Here is a 12,906-nt window from a genome sequence, read left to right on the forward strand (position 1 = left end):
TAAAAATAAATAAATAGATAGATAGATAGATAGATATAAAGGTATTGTGTCCATCTATAGCTAAAAAATTTTTTAAGAATAATGCTTCACTTGCAGAGTTGTTGTGAGTTTGTATGTGCTTAGCACAGAGCGAGCACAGAGCAAGTATGAGGTGGTGACTCTCCCTTATATTTCGTGGGTCCTTCAAAAGTTGGGCCCAGTTCGAATTCGTTTCCCCCCTTGGATCCTTCTTGTCCCGATTGGCCTCGATTTCCCCCACTGTAAAGTTCACCTTGGACTAGAAATGCACTGGTTTCCCCACAGCCAAGATTGTCCAGCAGCACTGTTTGTTCTGGCCCACAGGAACAGGGCTCAAAGAGGAAACCCGTGCCACTGCTCACAAATGGAGTCATTTTACCTCGAAATCCAGAGTCCCATCTTCTCTTGAAAAAAGCAGTAGGTTGGGCAACAATGAGCCCACCTTCTTGCATGGAAGCCCTTGGCTGGAGCCCCACGGCAGTTGCCCCTCATGCACTCTCACTTGGCCACAGCCCGCCTGGCCTCTGCTCTGCTCCTTGACCTGATCGGCCTGATCCCGCGGGCACGGTGATCCGTGGCCCTCCAGACTACTGAAAACAGTCTGTGCCAGGCAGAGGGTGGGTACTTCATCACCCAGTGGATAAATTTGCTACTCCTTCCCCTCTACCATGCCCTTCTCTAGCCTTGTGAAAACCCAAGTGACTCTCACTTCCGATAATGTGAACTGAAACAGACCGTTAGGGTGGGGATAGTCTAGGTTATACTGTGGTAACAAACAACCCATATTTCTCAGTGCCTTACAACAACAAGGGTTTATTATTTGTTCACACACACAAACCTAGACGCAAAGTGAAAACATCTTCCTGTTTCCACATGCATGGGTGCGTACATGGGTGCACAGGTAAGTGCACAATCACAAGACACATGAAAACACTGGCATATGAACCCACTCAGAACCCCGCTGACAGATTGATTGCGCAATCCTGTTTTTATAAGACACATAAAAAGGCCCCAGCATCCAAAGGAATAAGGGATGGGAAGGTACAAGAATACCCAACCTCAATCAAAGAGTTGCCCCACATCATAAAAAGGGTCTGAAAGCTTATAAAACACCTGAAGGCTTAAAAAAAGACGTTAAGCATTTTGGACATTAAACATTTTACACATTCAGAAACAGGATACCCAAATAGGCAGTGCTGTGGCGAGGCCTCCTCCGCGGGGCTCTTAGGTCAAGAGGGAGATGCACCCCAGATGTCCGATAGGCAGTGACACCGAGCTGGCAGGCCTGGGTCGCAGAGGAGGGCTGGGAGCCTGGAGTCCTCTCTCTCCTGCAGGAGCTTCAGAGGGAAAGCAAGGGGACAGGGTCAGGTCACATACAGGTCCCCGCCCAGCTCCCCCCTCCCTTTCTGCCCAACCCAATCACAGATCTGCTCCCTGGGAGTATGGCACTGGCCCCTTCCAAGGGGTCTGATTTTCCCAATCTCCAGTCTCGCCTCCCACCCCATCCCACCGTCACAGCCACCCCCACCACATCTCTTTGGAGCAAGCCTGGGGTCTCTGAATAAGGTCTCTGAATAATGAGGTCAGAAACAGTGCCTGGCTCTGCACCGCCCACGCTGGCTCGTCTGGTCTCCCAAGCCCAGCCTGCCAGACACGCGTGATCAGCAACCTCTCCAGCCCCATCCCCTCCTCTTCCAGCACTTCCTCTCACACCATGATCCACGCACCGTTTTTGTGCAGCATTGCCCAGCCTTCCCTCCCAGGCTCCCTGGGTGTTTAACCCTCCTGGGAGCTCCTCCAGCCCTTCCACTCTGGGGCATGTCTAAAACACCGCTTGGGAAGGCATCCAGCCTCCGGGTCCAGGCTGCAGTTCCCTGAAGTCAGGGACCAGATCTCCTTCCGGAGGAGAGGCCCTTGTCACCTCCTTATGCCTTCCTCCCCAGACAGCAGCACACCGCAGGGGACTGGAGCGTGGGCCTTGGGCTGGGAGGCAGGAGACCCCGAGCTTCCATATGATGTGCTGAGCATCATGGCAAGTCCCAGCCTCCCTCAGGGCCTCCGTGCCAGGGACATTGGACCCACACATCCTGCCTTCCCAGTTAGAAGCAGCTCACCACAACGTGGCCCCGCCTCCATTTCCCAAGGGTGCCCACCTCATGTTCACCCTTCAAGGAGCAAGCTACCTGGTGGGCTGCAGGGCTGGTGCAGGGTCATGGAATCAGGAGGGTCCCAAGAAGAGTTTTTCAGAGCCAGCAGAGCCTCGGCTGCCTCCAGCTTCCGCTGCCACTCCAAGGCGGCAGAAAGGGAAGCCTGTTCGGAGGCATTGGAGACCTGCAAAGGAAAGGGGTGTGAGAGCATGGGGGCTGGGGAGCCACACCTCCTCCCACCAGGACAAGCGCCCCTTCAGCCCCCAGTTCCCTCGAGCCCCCACCCCCCACCCCCCAGGCCTTCTGCTCTTCCCGACCACTAAGCACGGTCCCTCCCAGGGTCTGGAGCCCGCTTCTTTCCCAGGACCTGTGGCTGCAGTAGAAGAGGGTCAGGGGTGGCACAGGGCTGGAGGAGCAGACTTGAGCATCTGGAAACAAGGAGAGGAGAGGCCAGGGGATTAAACCCTCTGGCGGACACGCACCACCAGTAGACAGAGAGGGCAGGACTTTGCAATATCAGGATGTGGGAATCCCAGTGACCACGGGGCCATCGGTCCTCGTGGCTTGGGCAAGTCCTTTCTCCGGCTTGGCCTGTTTTCCTTCCTGTACACCCTTTTCCCCAGACACAAATTCCTACTGGCCTCTTCCCTCCAGGGCCACCGCGAGGGTGATGGGCATCGCATCACAGCTGTCTGCGTTTTCATGTGCAAAGCACCTGGAGAGATGGGATTGCTGTTCCTTGCTGGGGCTGGCTCTTGCCTCCACTTCACACAATCCCCATGGGTCTCAAAGGACAAGCCTGGCTCATCTTCAGGAAGCCTTCTCTACTGGCCTCTGGCCTTGCCCCTCATCACAGCCCCTTTTTCCGCCAAGAGGACCAGTTCTCCCACCCATCTGTTTCCTGTGCAACAACAGTCCTCGCATCTTGCAGACCTACTGCATGGCAGACCTCGTGCTAGTCGTCTTTCCAATGCTGGGGGCGTAGGGTGGACTTTTTCCCTTCACACCCGCTAGGAAAAGGAGGCTCTGGGCCATAAAGTCATCTGTCCAAGGTATCACGAATAGGAAATGGCAAGGCTGGGAGAGTCCAGACTTTGCCCTTCAGTCTAAGAGGCTGCCTTCCCCTTCTCCTCCCCCTCTTCCCCTCCCCCTCGCACCCCTCCTGCTCATCCTGCTCTTCCTCCTCCTGCCTCCCATGGCACCAAGCACGAGCTTGGGCACACAAGAGCACAAGGCACGTGGTCCTCGTTCTACTCACATGCTGGGCAGGACAAGGTGCCTGTGGGGCTCCCCAGAAAGAGAACCAGTCAGCTGCTGATCCAAGGTCGCCAGAGAGTAGGGCACAGATGGAGGTTCTGGGGGCCCATTGAATGGCTCAGGCCCTTGGGAGCCCTCCTGCAGGGGCAGAGATCACAGAGTGGAATCAGGCACCAGGCCGGCTGTGGCAAGAGGAGGTATGAGCATGTTTGGGGACAGAGACAGGAGCCCAGGATGTCAGGCTCCGAAGACCTCAAAAGACTGGCCCGTCTTACCTTTTTTTTTTTTACCTCAGGGGATACTGAGGCCCGGGGACAAGTGACTTTTTTCCCCAGGTCACACAGCAAGTCAGTGGCAGGGTTGGAAATGGAACCCATGGCTTCGGGACCCAGCAGTGGCTGGGTGGCACCCTCCCCCGCTGGCAACAGCCTCTCCTTACCTCCTGCGGGGGTCCGCAAGTGAGGGCCTCAGGCTGGGTCATGGTGTTGTCCTTCCCGGCTGTAAAAGACCAGAGACAGCTTTCATGAGCTGGCCAGACCCACCACCACCCTGGCCAGACCCGATATGCCCCCCCCACCCCACCGAGGTCGCATGCTTTTCAGCTTTGGGCATTTGCACCACCNNCGATATGCCCCCCCCCCCACCCCGAGGTCGCATCTTGTCATGGGCCTTTTTGAGCCACCACACCTGTCCTCCCTACAAACTCTTGGCAGGTAATGTGAGTGGGTCAAATCCTCGGACCATCGAAGGCCCAGGTACTCCTTACCCCAGATGACGCTGTGATTTGGTGGTAGGACTGGCCACAGAGCTGCTCAGGCTTCCTCTACCCAGACTCAGACCTCCCTCCCTGGCAGGAGACACTCCTACTCACCCGGGATGCCTGCTTCCAGGGCCAACTTCTTGACATGGAGGTGCGATCTGGGGGCTGCAGCCATGGTCTTTATCAGTCCTTGAGCCAGGTGCCTCTTGAGCCGTGCACCCCGCTCCCTCTTCAAGGCACTCCGATCAGGCAAGGCCCTGTGCTGCTCCCTAAAGTGGTGGATAGAAGGCTGAGGGTTAGTTGCATGCAGAGGAGGCCTGACCCCTCCCCTTGTCAGACACCATACTCACGAGAAGAAGGCACAATTGTGACACTTGCAGGCCCGGAAGAGGCAGAAATGCTTTTCGCCCCTGATTTTGGTAGTGATGCCATGGTTGTGGCAGCGGTCACAGCGACCTATAGCTCTTCTGGGGCCAAGTTCAATCCCCCACGGGGCTCCGGTCTCACGCCCTGTGGTACATTTGGAGTCGGAGGGGCAGCAGGGCACAGCAGGTATGTCTTTGGGCTCCATGGTTCTAGGGTCAGGAGCGGAGATCAGAATGGCCACACCATCCCCTATCCCTAGTGTACTCGCTCTGCCCTTGGAGAACCCCATCTCAGGTGGCTGGATTCTTCTTCTCCATCCTGCTCACCACATGAATCAATTTGCCCTCCCTTCTTTCCCCATGGCTCTCTCCAACCTTCACCCGACCTCCTTACTCATGTAGCCTCCTCCCCAGGAAGCCCCCGCTCTCATGTCACCTCCTCTCTTCAACCTCTTGGCACGGGTCCCTCATGTGTTCAATCTGATCATGATTCTCCTTGCTTACCTTCACTCCGCCATGCATCCCGTTTTCAGGCACACACATGCACACCCACATCCCCTTTGGGACAGTTACTGCTGCCCCCTTTTAATGCAACATCCATCCTGAGCTCTGCTAAACCCAAATATTATTAATCCTCGCGTCCCCTTCAGCATCCAGTTGTCTTCCTAACCTCCTGCACCCGTTCCCTCCCGCACAGGATCTCACAGGCCCTGCGCTCAACTCATAGCCTCATGGATGCCTGACATTCAGTTTCCTCCTCCCTCACACTCCATTCTGGTTTCTCTTGCACCCCACCTTAATCTTAATTACTCCCCTGCTCGCCCTTTAAGCTGATCACCCCTTTGCACCCCACAGAGTCATGTCCTTCTCTTGAACCCCTGACCCTCTTTCCATTTTTATTTTCCTTTATTTCTTCATTCATTCCCAACCCTCTTCATTCAACAGATGTTTGCTGAGCCCTCCATGGGGTGCCAGGTCCTGTCCTAGCCAACAGGCAGCCCCTGGGGGCACTAATTTTCCTCTTGGACCAACACTCCCGCTCTGCTTTCATTCAAACCCACGCCTGACCTCCACAGCCCCCCAGCAATCTTCCACTCCCCTCTCCACAATTCGACAGTTGTGCTTGCGCCCACGATCTTCTCCTCCCTGTCTTCCCACAGCCCTCACTGCTTGCCCACTCTGACCTCTCCAGAGGGCATGATCCCACCTCCTCACCAGCCCAATCATTCCCATCCTGCCCCACCTCAGAACCAAAGGCATGGGCATTCGCCCTGCCAAAGGGGCCAGATTTCAGGGATCGGGTGCCAGGACAAGGGACCCTCCCCAGATGGGTTCTGCTGGGGATAGGTGTGGGTGGCACCTCGGGATCTGATCGGTTACCCCCGCTGAGGTGGAGGAAAGGGGAAGGAATTGGCGATCTCAAGTGGGAGGGACGGAGAGAGGGAAGATAGAGGAGAAGGATGGAGAGGGAGGGTCGTATCCCTGATGCTGGCCTGTGGTTACCCCAGCCTCCAGAAGGTCGGGACTGATCAGTTGCTATAAGAGACCTGAGGGAAGACCCAGGTCCCTCTGCTGCTCCAGCTCCCTCTCCCTTTCCCGCCTTTCCACGAAGGCCAATGAGCTTCCAGCAGTGCCTTCTACCTCCCACCCCTGTGGCCGCTGGCCAATGAGCTTCGAGATCCACTGATGCTCCTGCACTGCATGACGCACCGCGGTCGCGCCCCCTCGCCTCCTAGTGGCTTCTTGCACCCACTTCACCAGGCAGGCCAGTTGCTCCCAGGGTGGGGGGTGAGCTTTGTGCTCCCTACAGCTCTTTCCCAGACTAGCCTCCCTTTGAGGTGACACAGGTGCTCTGCCCGCATTTTCAACTCCTTTACTTGTCACGCTGTCAGTTCCCCTTCTCAAAATGCAGCACTCGATGTGTTGGCTAAGGCAAGAACCTACATCTTATTCACCCTGTCCAAACACATCTTTGCTGTTCTTTGTCTTTGGCTCTTCTGTGTAAATACAAGTCAAGCTCTGCCTGTCAAGTTCCACTGGCGTGCTCTCACTGGTCATGGATTTGGATTGCAGTTTGACAGAATCTATGGATCAACTAAGCGGGTACTGAGAATCTATAGGATATCCATCCTTCTCACTCATCAACCAGGATGGTCTCTCCACTCATGTGGGTCTTGAGCGTTTTCATCTCTCACGTACCTTTCAATTTTGCCTTTTGTACACTCACATCTCTTGCTTCATTTATTGTCTTTACCCCAGGATGCTCTAGAGTGTTGCTGTCCTGGTGTTTGGTGCCTATTCACAATGGCAATCCTTTTCTTTGGATCGAGATGATAGAAATGCATCTGAATTTTTAACAAGCATATTGATCACAAAGTCAGCCATCATATCGAACACTATTGTATCTCAACCTTCCGATATAGATATTCTGGGATGTCCCAGGAATCTGTGAGTATTGAGAATTCAATTGATCCTATGGGCTTCCTACAGTACCGGCTTTGCCACCCGGTGCAACATCTAACAGAGATGACAGATTTGGGCTTCTACAGATTGCTCCTGATTTTAAAGACAACACTGTCAGAATTTTCATGTAGAAACTGTCTCCCTGCATTTCCCCCTTCATGAGGTCATTCCTTCTTCCTTCCTTCCTTCTTTCCTCTCTCTTTGCTTCTCTCCATTCCTTCCTTCCACTTGCCTCCACTTCTTTCCCTTTAACCACATGCAGCAATGTCCCTTTCATTCCTCAGTTCAAAATTTCATCCTGCAAACTCAAGTAGATACTGCCTGTGTGGAAATCAACAAAGCAGTAGCCATTTAATCCATGAATACATTGACTGACCTGGATAGGTTTTTCCCCAACCTGGAGTAAAATTACCCTTACATCCGACAAAAACGTAGACACCGTAAGGGTATATCACAGCGAGTTTTCAAAAACTTAGATGTATGCATCTAATTAGCATCTAGAGCAAGCAACCCAATGACTCCATTAGCAATACAGACCTCTGGGATGCCCCCCTTCCATCTCTCGTTTTCTAATGCTGCGCCAGCTTTGCGCTCCTAGGATAAAATATCACTTAGGTATGCTTATATTATCTTTGCTTTATGCTGGGTGACTCAGCTTGCTAAAATTTTCCTTAGGATTTCTGTGTCTTGCTCATGAGGGAGATTGGTGTGATGTTTCTTTCTCTCAGGTTGGTTCCAGAATCAAGGTTCTTCTCCATTTGAAAGTGTGTGTGTGTTTGTGTGTGGGGTTTTTTTTTGTGTGTGTGTGTGAGTGTGTGTATGAGAGAGAGCAAGAGAGAGAGAGAGAGAGAGAGAGAGAGAGAGAGAGACAGAGAGAGAGAGAGTTTATGTTTGTGTTTAACTGTTTTGAAACTTTACTAAGAATTGTTCAGTAACACATCTGGGTTGTGGTTCCTTTACTTAGAAGCCTGTGTTCTTTTAATTTCAAACATATGCAAATAGAATATATAGACGCCCTACAAATAATCTCCAGGTCCATTACATTACACTAGACCAGTGGTCCTGGAATATGGGCTTGCATCAGATTTACCTACACAGCTCTTCAAAACAAACATCACAGACAGACATGGTGGTGCACACCTGTAATCCATCCCAGCAACTCAGGAGGCTGAGGCAGGAGGACAGCAATTTCAAAGGCAGCCTGAACAACTCAGCGAGGTCCTAAACAACACAGCAAGACCCTGGCTCTAAATAAAACATGAAAAAGGGCTGGGGATGTGGCTCAGTGGTAATGCACCCCTTGAGCTCAATTCCCAGAACAACAACAACAACAACAACAACAACAACAAAAAGACAAAAAAAAATAAAAATAAAAATAAAAACACAGATCACCGGGATCCATATTTGTACTCTCAGATGTCAAGATCTAGGTTAGGACCCAGAATTCATTCTTTTAACCATTTCCCTGCTGTTTCTTCTGCTGCTGACGGACCAATGGAGAGTCCCTGTACAAGACAGGTCAACATAAGGTATTTTTCATTACCTAGCTCTCACCTGCAACCATTAATAACTTGGGGCCTATCTCAGCTCATACATAACCTCAGCCCACCTCCTCCTCCTCCTGATTATTCTCAAGCAAATACCAGGCCTTACCTTATATGATCTATAATACTTCAGCATGTAACTCTTAATATATGAGAAATTTTTCTCAACTTCTCATTTGAAAACACAGAAATTTGAAGGGGGAACACAGAGAAAATCCTTCACCTGGATTCCCATAATCTTGTTGCTTTCTCTCTCAATTTTGTTGTTGTTTTGCTTAAGTGCTCAACACTTCACCCAAATACTTGAACATGTGTCTCCCAAGGACTAAGACATACCCATATGCAACCACAGCACCGTTATCACATTGAAGAGATTTAACAATGATACGGTGACATTATCCAAGTCCATGTTAGGTCCGCATTTAAATTTCCCTAACTGTCCCAGTAGTAGTTTGGAGAGATTATTTAGAGGAGCAATGATGGATCAGGCAGCACACATTTCACTCAGTTGTCATGCCTCTTCCAAAATGATGGTGAAATAAAGGTATTTCTTGATAATGGACAAACTCAGAGAAATTATTGTGGGCCGACCTTTCCTGTGAGAAATATCAAAGGGAAATCTCAGAAAAAAAATAGTAACTTGATTTGCTCCCCATGATGCAATAAGAGCACCACTGAAGGAAACTGTGTCAACATTAATAAAAGGCTGTATGAATGCACTGTGGTTGGTAACGCTGTTCTTCCTGTGTCTGGTTTAAAGGGCAATTGTTGCAAAAAGCAGTTGTTATATAAAACCGTCCGGATGGGCTTTCGTGTATAAAGAAGTAATTTTGTGCCAATGACAGCAGAAGGGACGGGGAGGCTCTGAATTTTTATACAGTCCAGGTTTTGTAGAATATTGAAATTGAGTTGGCAATAATCTGAACCAGATTCATTCAAGTTAAAATGTGAGCTGTCACCTGTTGGCAACCATGAAGAACATAACTGGAAAATACGATAAGGAAACAATCAGGAAATGCAAAGCCTATTCTGAGAAGTTGCCTGATAATGGCGAAAGAACGCCTGGACAGTGGGAAGGAGGAACACAGAACATAAGGTAGAACATACAAAACTAGCAGGCTTCAGTCCTACTGTATTGGTAATCGTTCTGAACAGAAACATACGGAACACCGCAGTGTAAAACAAAACGCATAAAAGACACGATGGATGTAGGATCTATCCACAACAGACCTGCTTTAGCTTCAGAGACACAAGCAGTTTCAGTGCTGAAGGATGGAATAAGGTTGGCACTGGAAATTGTGTATTTATGATAATATTATGTTTCTTCATATGAGGATTCTCAAAGTCATAAATTCACAGAAGCAAAAAGTACAGCAGTGGTTGCCAGGGGCTGGGAAAATGAAGAGATATTCTTCAAGGGTTACAGACTTGCAGATATGAGAAGAAGAAGTTATCGGAGTCAAATGTACAATGTGTGCGCTCTTCCATACGTTACATGAACATTTATATGAATACATCAAGTATTGATACATGCTATTGTATGTGATATACCATAGAATACATATTACATGTTTTATATATATGCGTGTGTGTGTGTGTGTGTGTGTGTAAACTGTACATTCATTTGCACATCTATCTTCTACACATTATATAGAGAGATGCAGACTGTTATGTTGTCACTATGGGGTGTCCCCCAAAAGCACGGGTGTGAGGCAACATGAGAAAGTTCAGAGGTGAAATGAGGAGATTATGAGAGTTGTAATGTAATTATTGGATTAATCCAGGGATATGGATTAACTGGGTGGTAACTACCAGCAGGTAGCATGTGGCTGTGGGATGTAGGTCTTTGGGGGTGTGACTTTGGGGTTTATAGTTTGCCCCTGGTGAGCAGAGCTCTCTCTGCCTCCTGGTGGCCATGTCCTGAGCTACGTTCCTTCCCCATGCCCTTCTGCCACCATGTTCTGCCTCACCTCTGGCCCAGAGATACGGAGGCAGCCATCCAGGGACTGAACCTCAGAAACCATGAGCCAAAAAACACTTTTCCTCCTCTTACATTGTTCTTGTTGAGTCTCTTGGTCACAACAACGAACAAGCTGCCTGAAACGTAGTACATAGTGTCATTAATAAATAACGTGTATAGAAATTGTGATACCTATAGGTTGGGTACCATTCAGCCTTTCAAAAAGAGATTTTGTGTTGAGGAGAATATGTATACATCTGGAGGGCATCATGTGAAGGGAAACAAGGCCGAAACAGAAAGAAAGATACTGCACGATCTCACTTTAATGTGGCATCTAAAAAAAGTCAAATATGCAGAAGCAGAAAGTAGAATGGTGGTTACCAGGGACGGGGAAATGGGAGATACTGGCCAAAGCATACACAGTTGCAGGTTGGAGGATGAACCAGGCGAGAGATCTCATCTACTGCATGATGACAATCGTTAATAGTAATAGCTACTAGAATCATACCAAGACAGTAATTCCAGGTGCTCACATCTCCCACATGAGAAATGGTAACTGTGCAGAGTTTACTTGCTTGACTGAAACAATCCTTTCACTGCGTATATCAATACGTGCTGTATGCCTTGAATGCATACAGGAATTTTTTAATCAAATAAAATGAACACTCTCACACAGAGGCACAATGATATCTTGGCTAGAGTTCTAATCATGACTGTGATTCCCTTGGTGCTTCCTCAGGTCAACCGATCACATATTTCACGTCCAGCACTCTTTCCCAATACTAGGGATACACGAATAGGGGAAAGGAGGAAAAGCAGAGAGGGGTCTCTTCCCTCGCACCGTTTACATTCTATGAAACATAGGCCTCGCATTTTCTCATCTAAAATGGTCATTTGCAAGTTCATGGTGAGGACTGGGCTTGAATGTGTGAGCTAAACACTGATCTCATCAAGAATATGGACTGTGTCTTCCTTCAACAAACGGTTTTGAGTTCCTCCTATGGGTCTGGCACCAGGCTAAGACAACAAAGGAACAAAAATTAGCACGGGGCCCTTCTGGGACTCATCCTATAGACCAGACCCTGCCTAGGGATGTGCTAACGTTGGTAAGTGCTTACTCAATCCCTAGGCCTCTCTCATTTTATATAACAGTTGACATATGCCGGAAAAGATATTAATTTAATTTAAAGAGTACTCTTAACAATAACCCATGAGGAAAGAAACTATCATTCCTTGTGTCTCCTGGATGGAATCAGGAGCAAGAAGGTGAAATGACTCGCCCGATGCACACAGCTACCTGGTGTGAAGCTGAGATCAGAACCCAGGTGAGTCCCCAAGCTCCACTGGTCACCTTCCTGTTTCCTCACTGAAGCTCCATGGTGAGTTCCAATGCTTAACACACACATGGAATGTGACTGGTATTTAAGAGTGCCAAGTAAACAAATATGCTAATCTCCAATAAAGAGTACAATCACAGCTGCACAAGAAAAATGAAGTATGAGAAAGTTTTTTTGGTTCCACATGTGTTTCTCCAAGGGAATGGGGCCTCATTCTGCCAAGCTAGGTGCTGCCATTCTGCCTCACTCCACCTTCCTAGGCTGTTCCAGTTTGCACATCCTTAAACTCAAGGTGTTAAGATGGTGGACTAGAGGGAAGCGGGGTCTCTCACAGGTCTGTGACATGGAACTCAGGCAGCAGGGATACTGCTTCTCTGTGAGGTGGGTGATAAAGGGACTTCACTGATACTCATTATTGGACAGAGAGCCATGGAGACTGGGAAATCTTGGGTGAATCAGACAAGATAAAGGGACAAAATTGGAGCAGGCCTCCTGGCGGGAGCAGGGGACATTAGTACACAAGGTCAGAAAAGGGTGAGAAGCTCTATGGATGACTTGGCGTGGAGAATCCTGGGACTGGAGGGGCAGCCTTCCCTGGGCTGACTGAAAGACTGCTCGGCTCATTAAGGTGATGCACAAAAGACACCTCAGGTCCACCAGTTCTGCACAGGGAGCCGAAGTAGGGGCTATTTGGGGATATCCACGTTGCAGTGGCGCCAACAGAGACCAGGAGTTCTGGGATAAGTACAGTGTAGGAATTCAGCAGACACCAGCTACAGGATCTTAAGTGAGCCTAGTGAATGCAGAGAATCTCTGGCATAGAGAGCATTTTGCCTGGGGCTTAATATAGGACAGAGAGGCTTGAGCTAGCCTGCCTCCCTTCCCGCCTTTGAATCTGGCAGCAGCTTTGAAATTCCAACAGGCAGGCGAGAGTTATGGAGGTTGGGGGTAACTCTGGGAGACCAGAAAGGGCAGTATCTGGGAACAACAGCAGCAGCAAAGCATGGGCTCCTCTGTCCCAGGATTGGAGCCTTGAGGAGACTCAGAGGTGCATA

At 49.6% G+C, this 12,906-nt stretch overlaps 1 protein-coding gene across 2 annotated transcripts in view; it reads right to left on the reverse strand.

Moving 5' to 3' along the window:
* Nucleotides 1–811: 811 nt before the first annotated feature.
* Dmrtc1b (DMRT like family C1B) overlaps nt 812–12,906 on the reverse strand; it is a 38,036-nt gene continuing 25,941 nt past the window's right edge. The window contains exons 2-8 of one of the 2 annotated variants that reach the window (XM_015501573.2): nt 4,533–4,757; nt 4,294–4,451; nt 3,862–3,920; nt 3,424–3,560; nt 2,533–2,593; nt 2,202–2,349; nt 812–1,355 (exon numbers count right to left, since the gene is read on the reverse strand). In XM_015501573.2, the coding sequence (XP_015357059.1) occupies nt 1,243–1,355; nt 2,202–2,349; nt 2,533–2,593; nt 3,424–3,560; nt 3,862–3,920; nt 4,294–4,451; nt 4,533–4,753 (897 nt within the window). In that variant the 5' untranslated portion in view covers nt 4,754–4,757 and the 3' untranslated portion in view covers nt 812–1,242. The remainder of the gene's footprint in view (nt 1,356–2,201; nt 2,350–2,532; nt 2,594–3,423; nt 3,561–3,861; nt 3,921–4,293; nt 4,452–4,532; nt 4,758–12,906) is intronic. The other variant, XM_048797165.1, reaches the window with a different exon arrangement.

Source organism: Marmota marmota, unplaced genomic scaffold (genome assembly GCF_001458135.2).
Source record: "Marmota marmota marmota unplaced genomic scaffold, marMar, whole genome shotgun sequence".
NCBI classification, from domain to species: domain Eukaryota; kingdom Metazoa; phylum Chordata; class Mammalia; order Rodentia; family Sciuridae; genus Marmota; species Marmota marmota.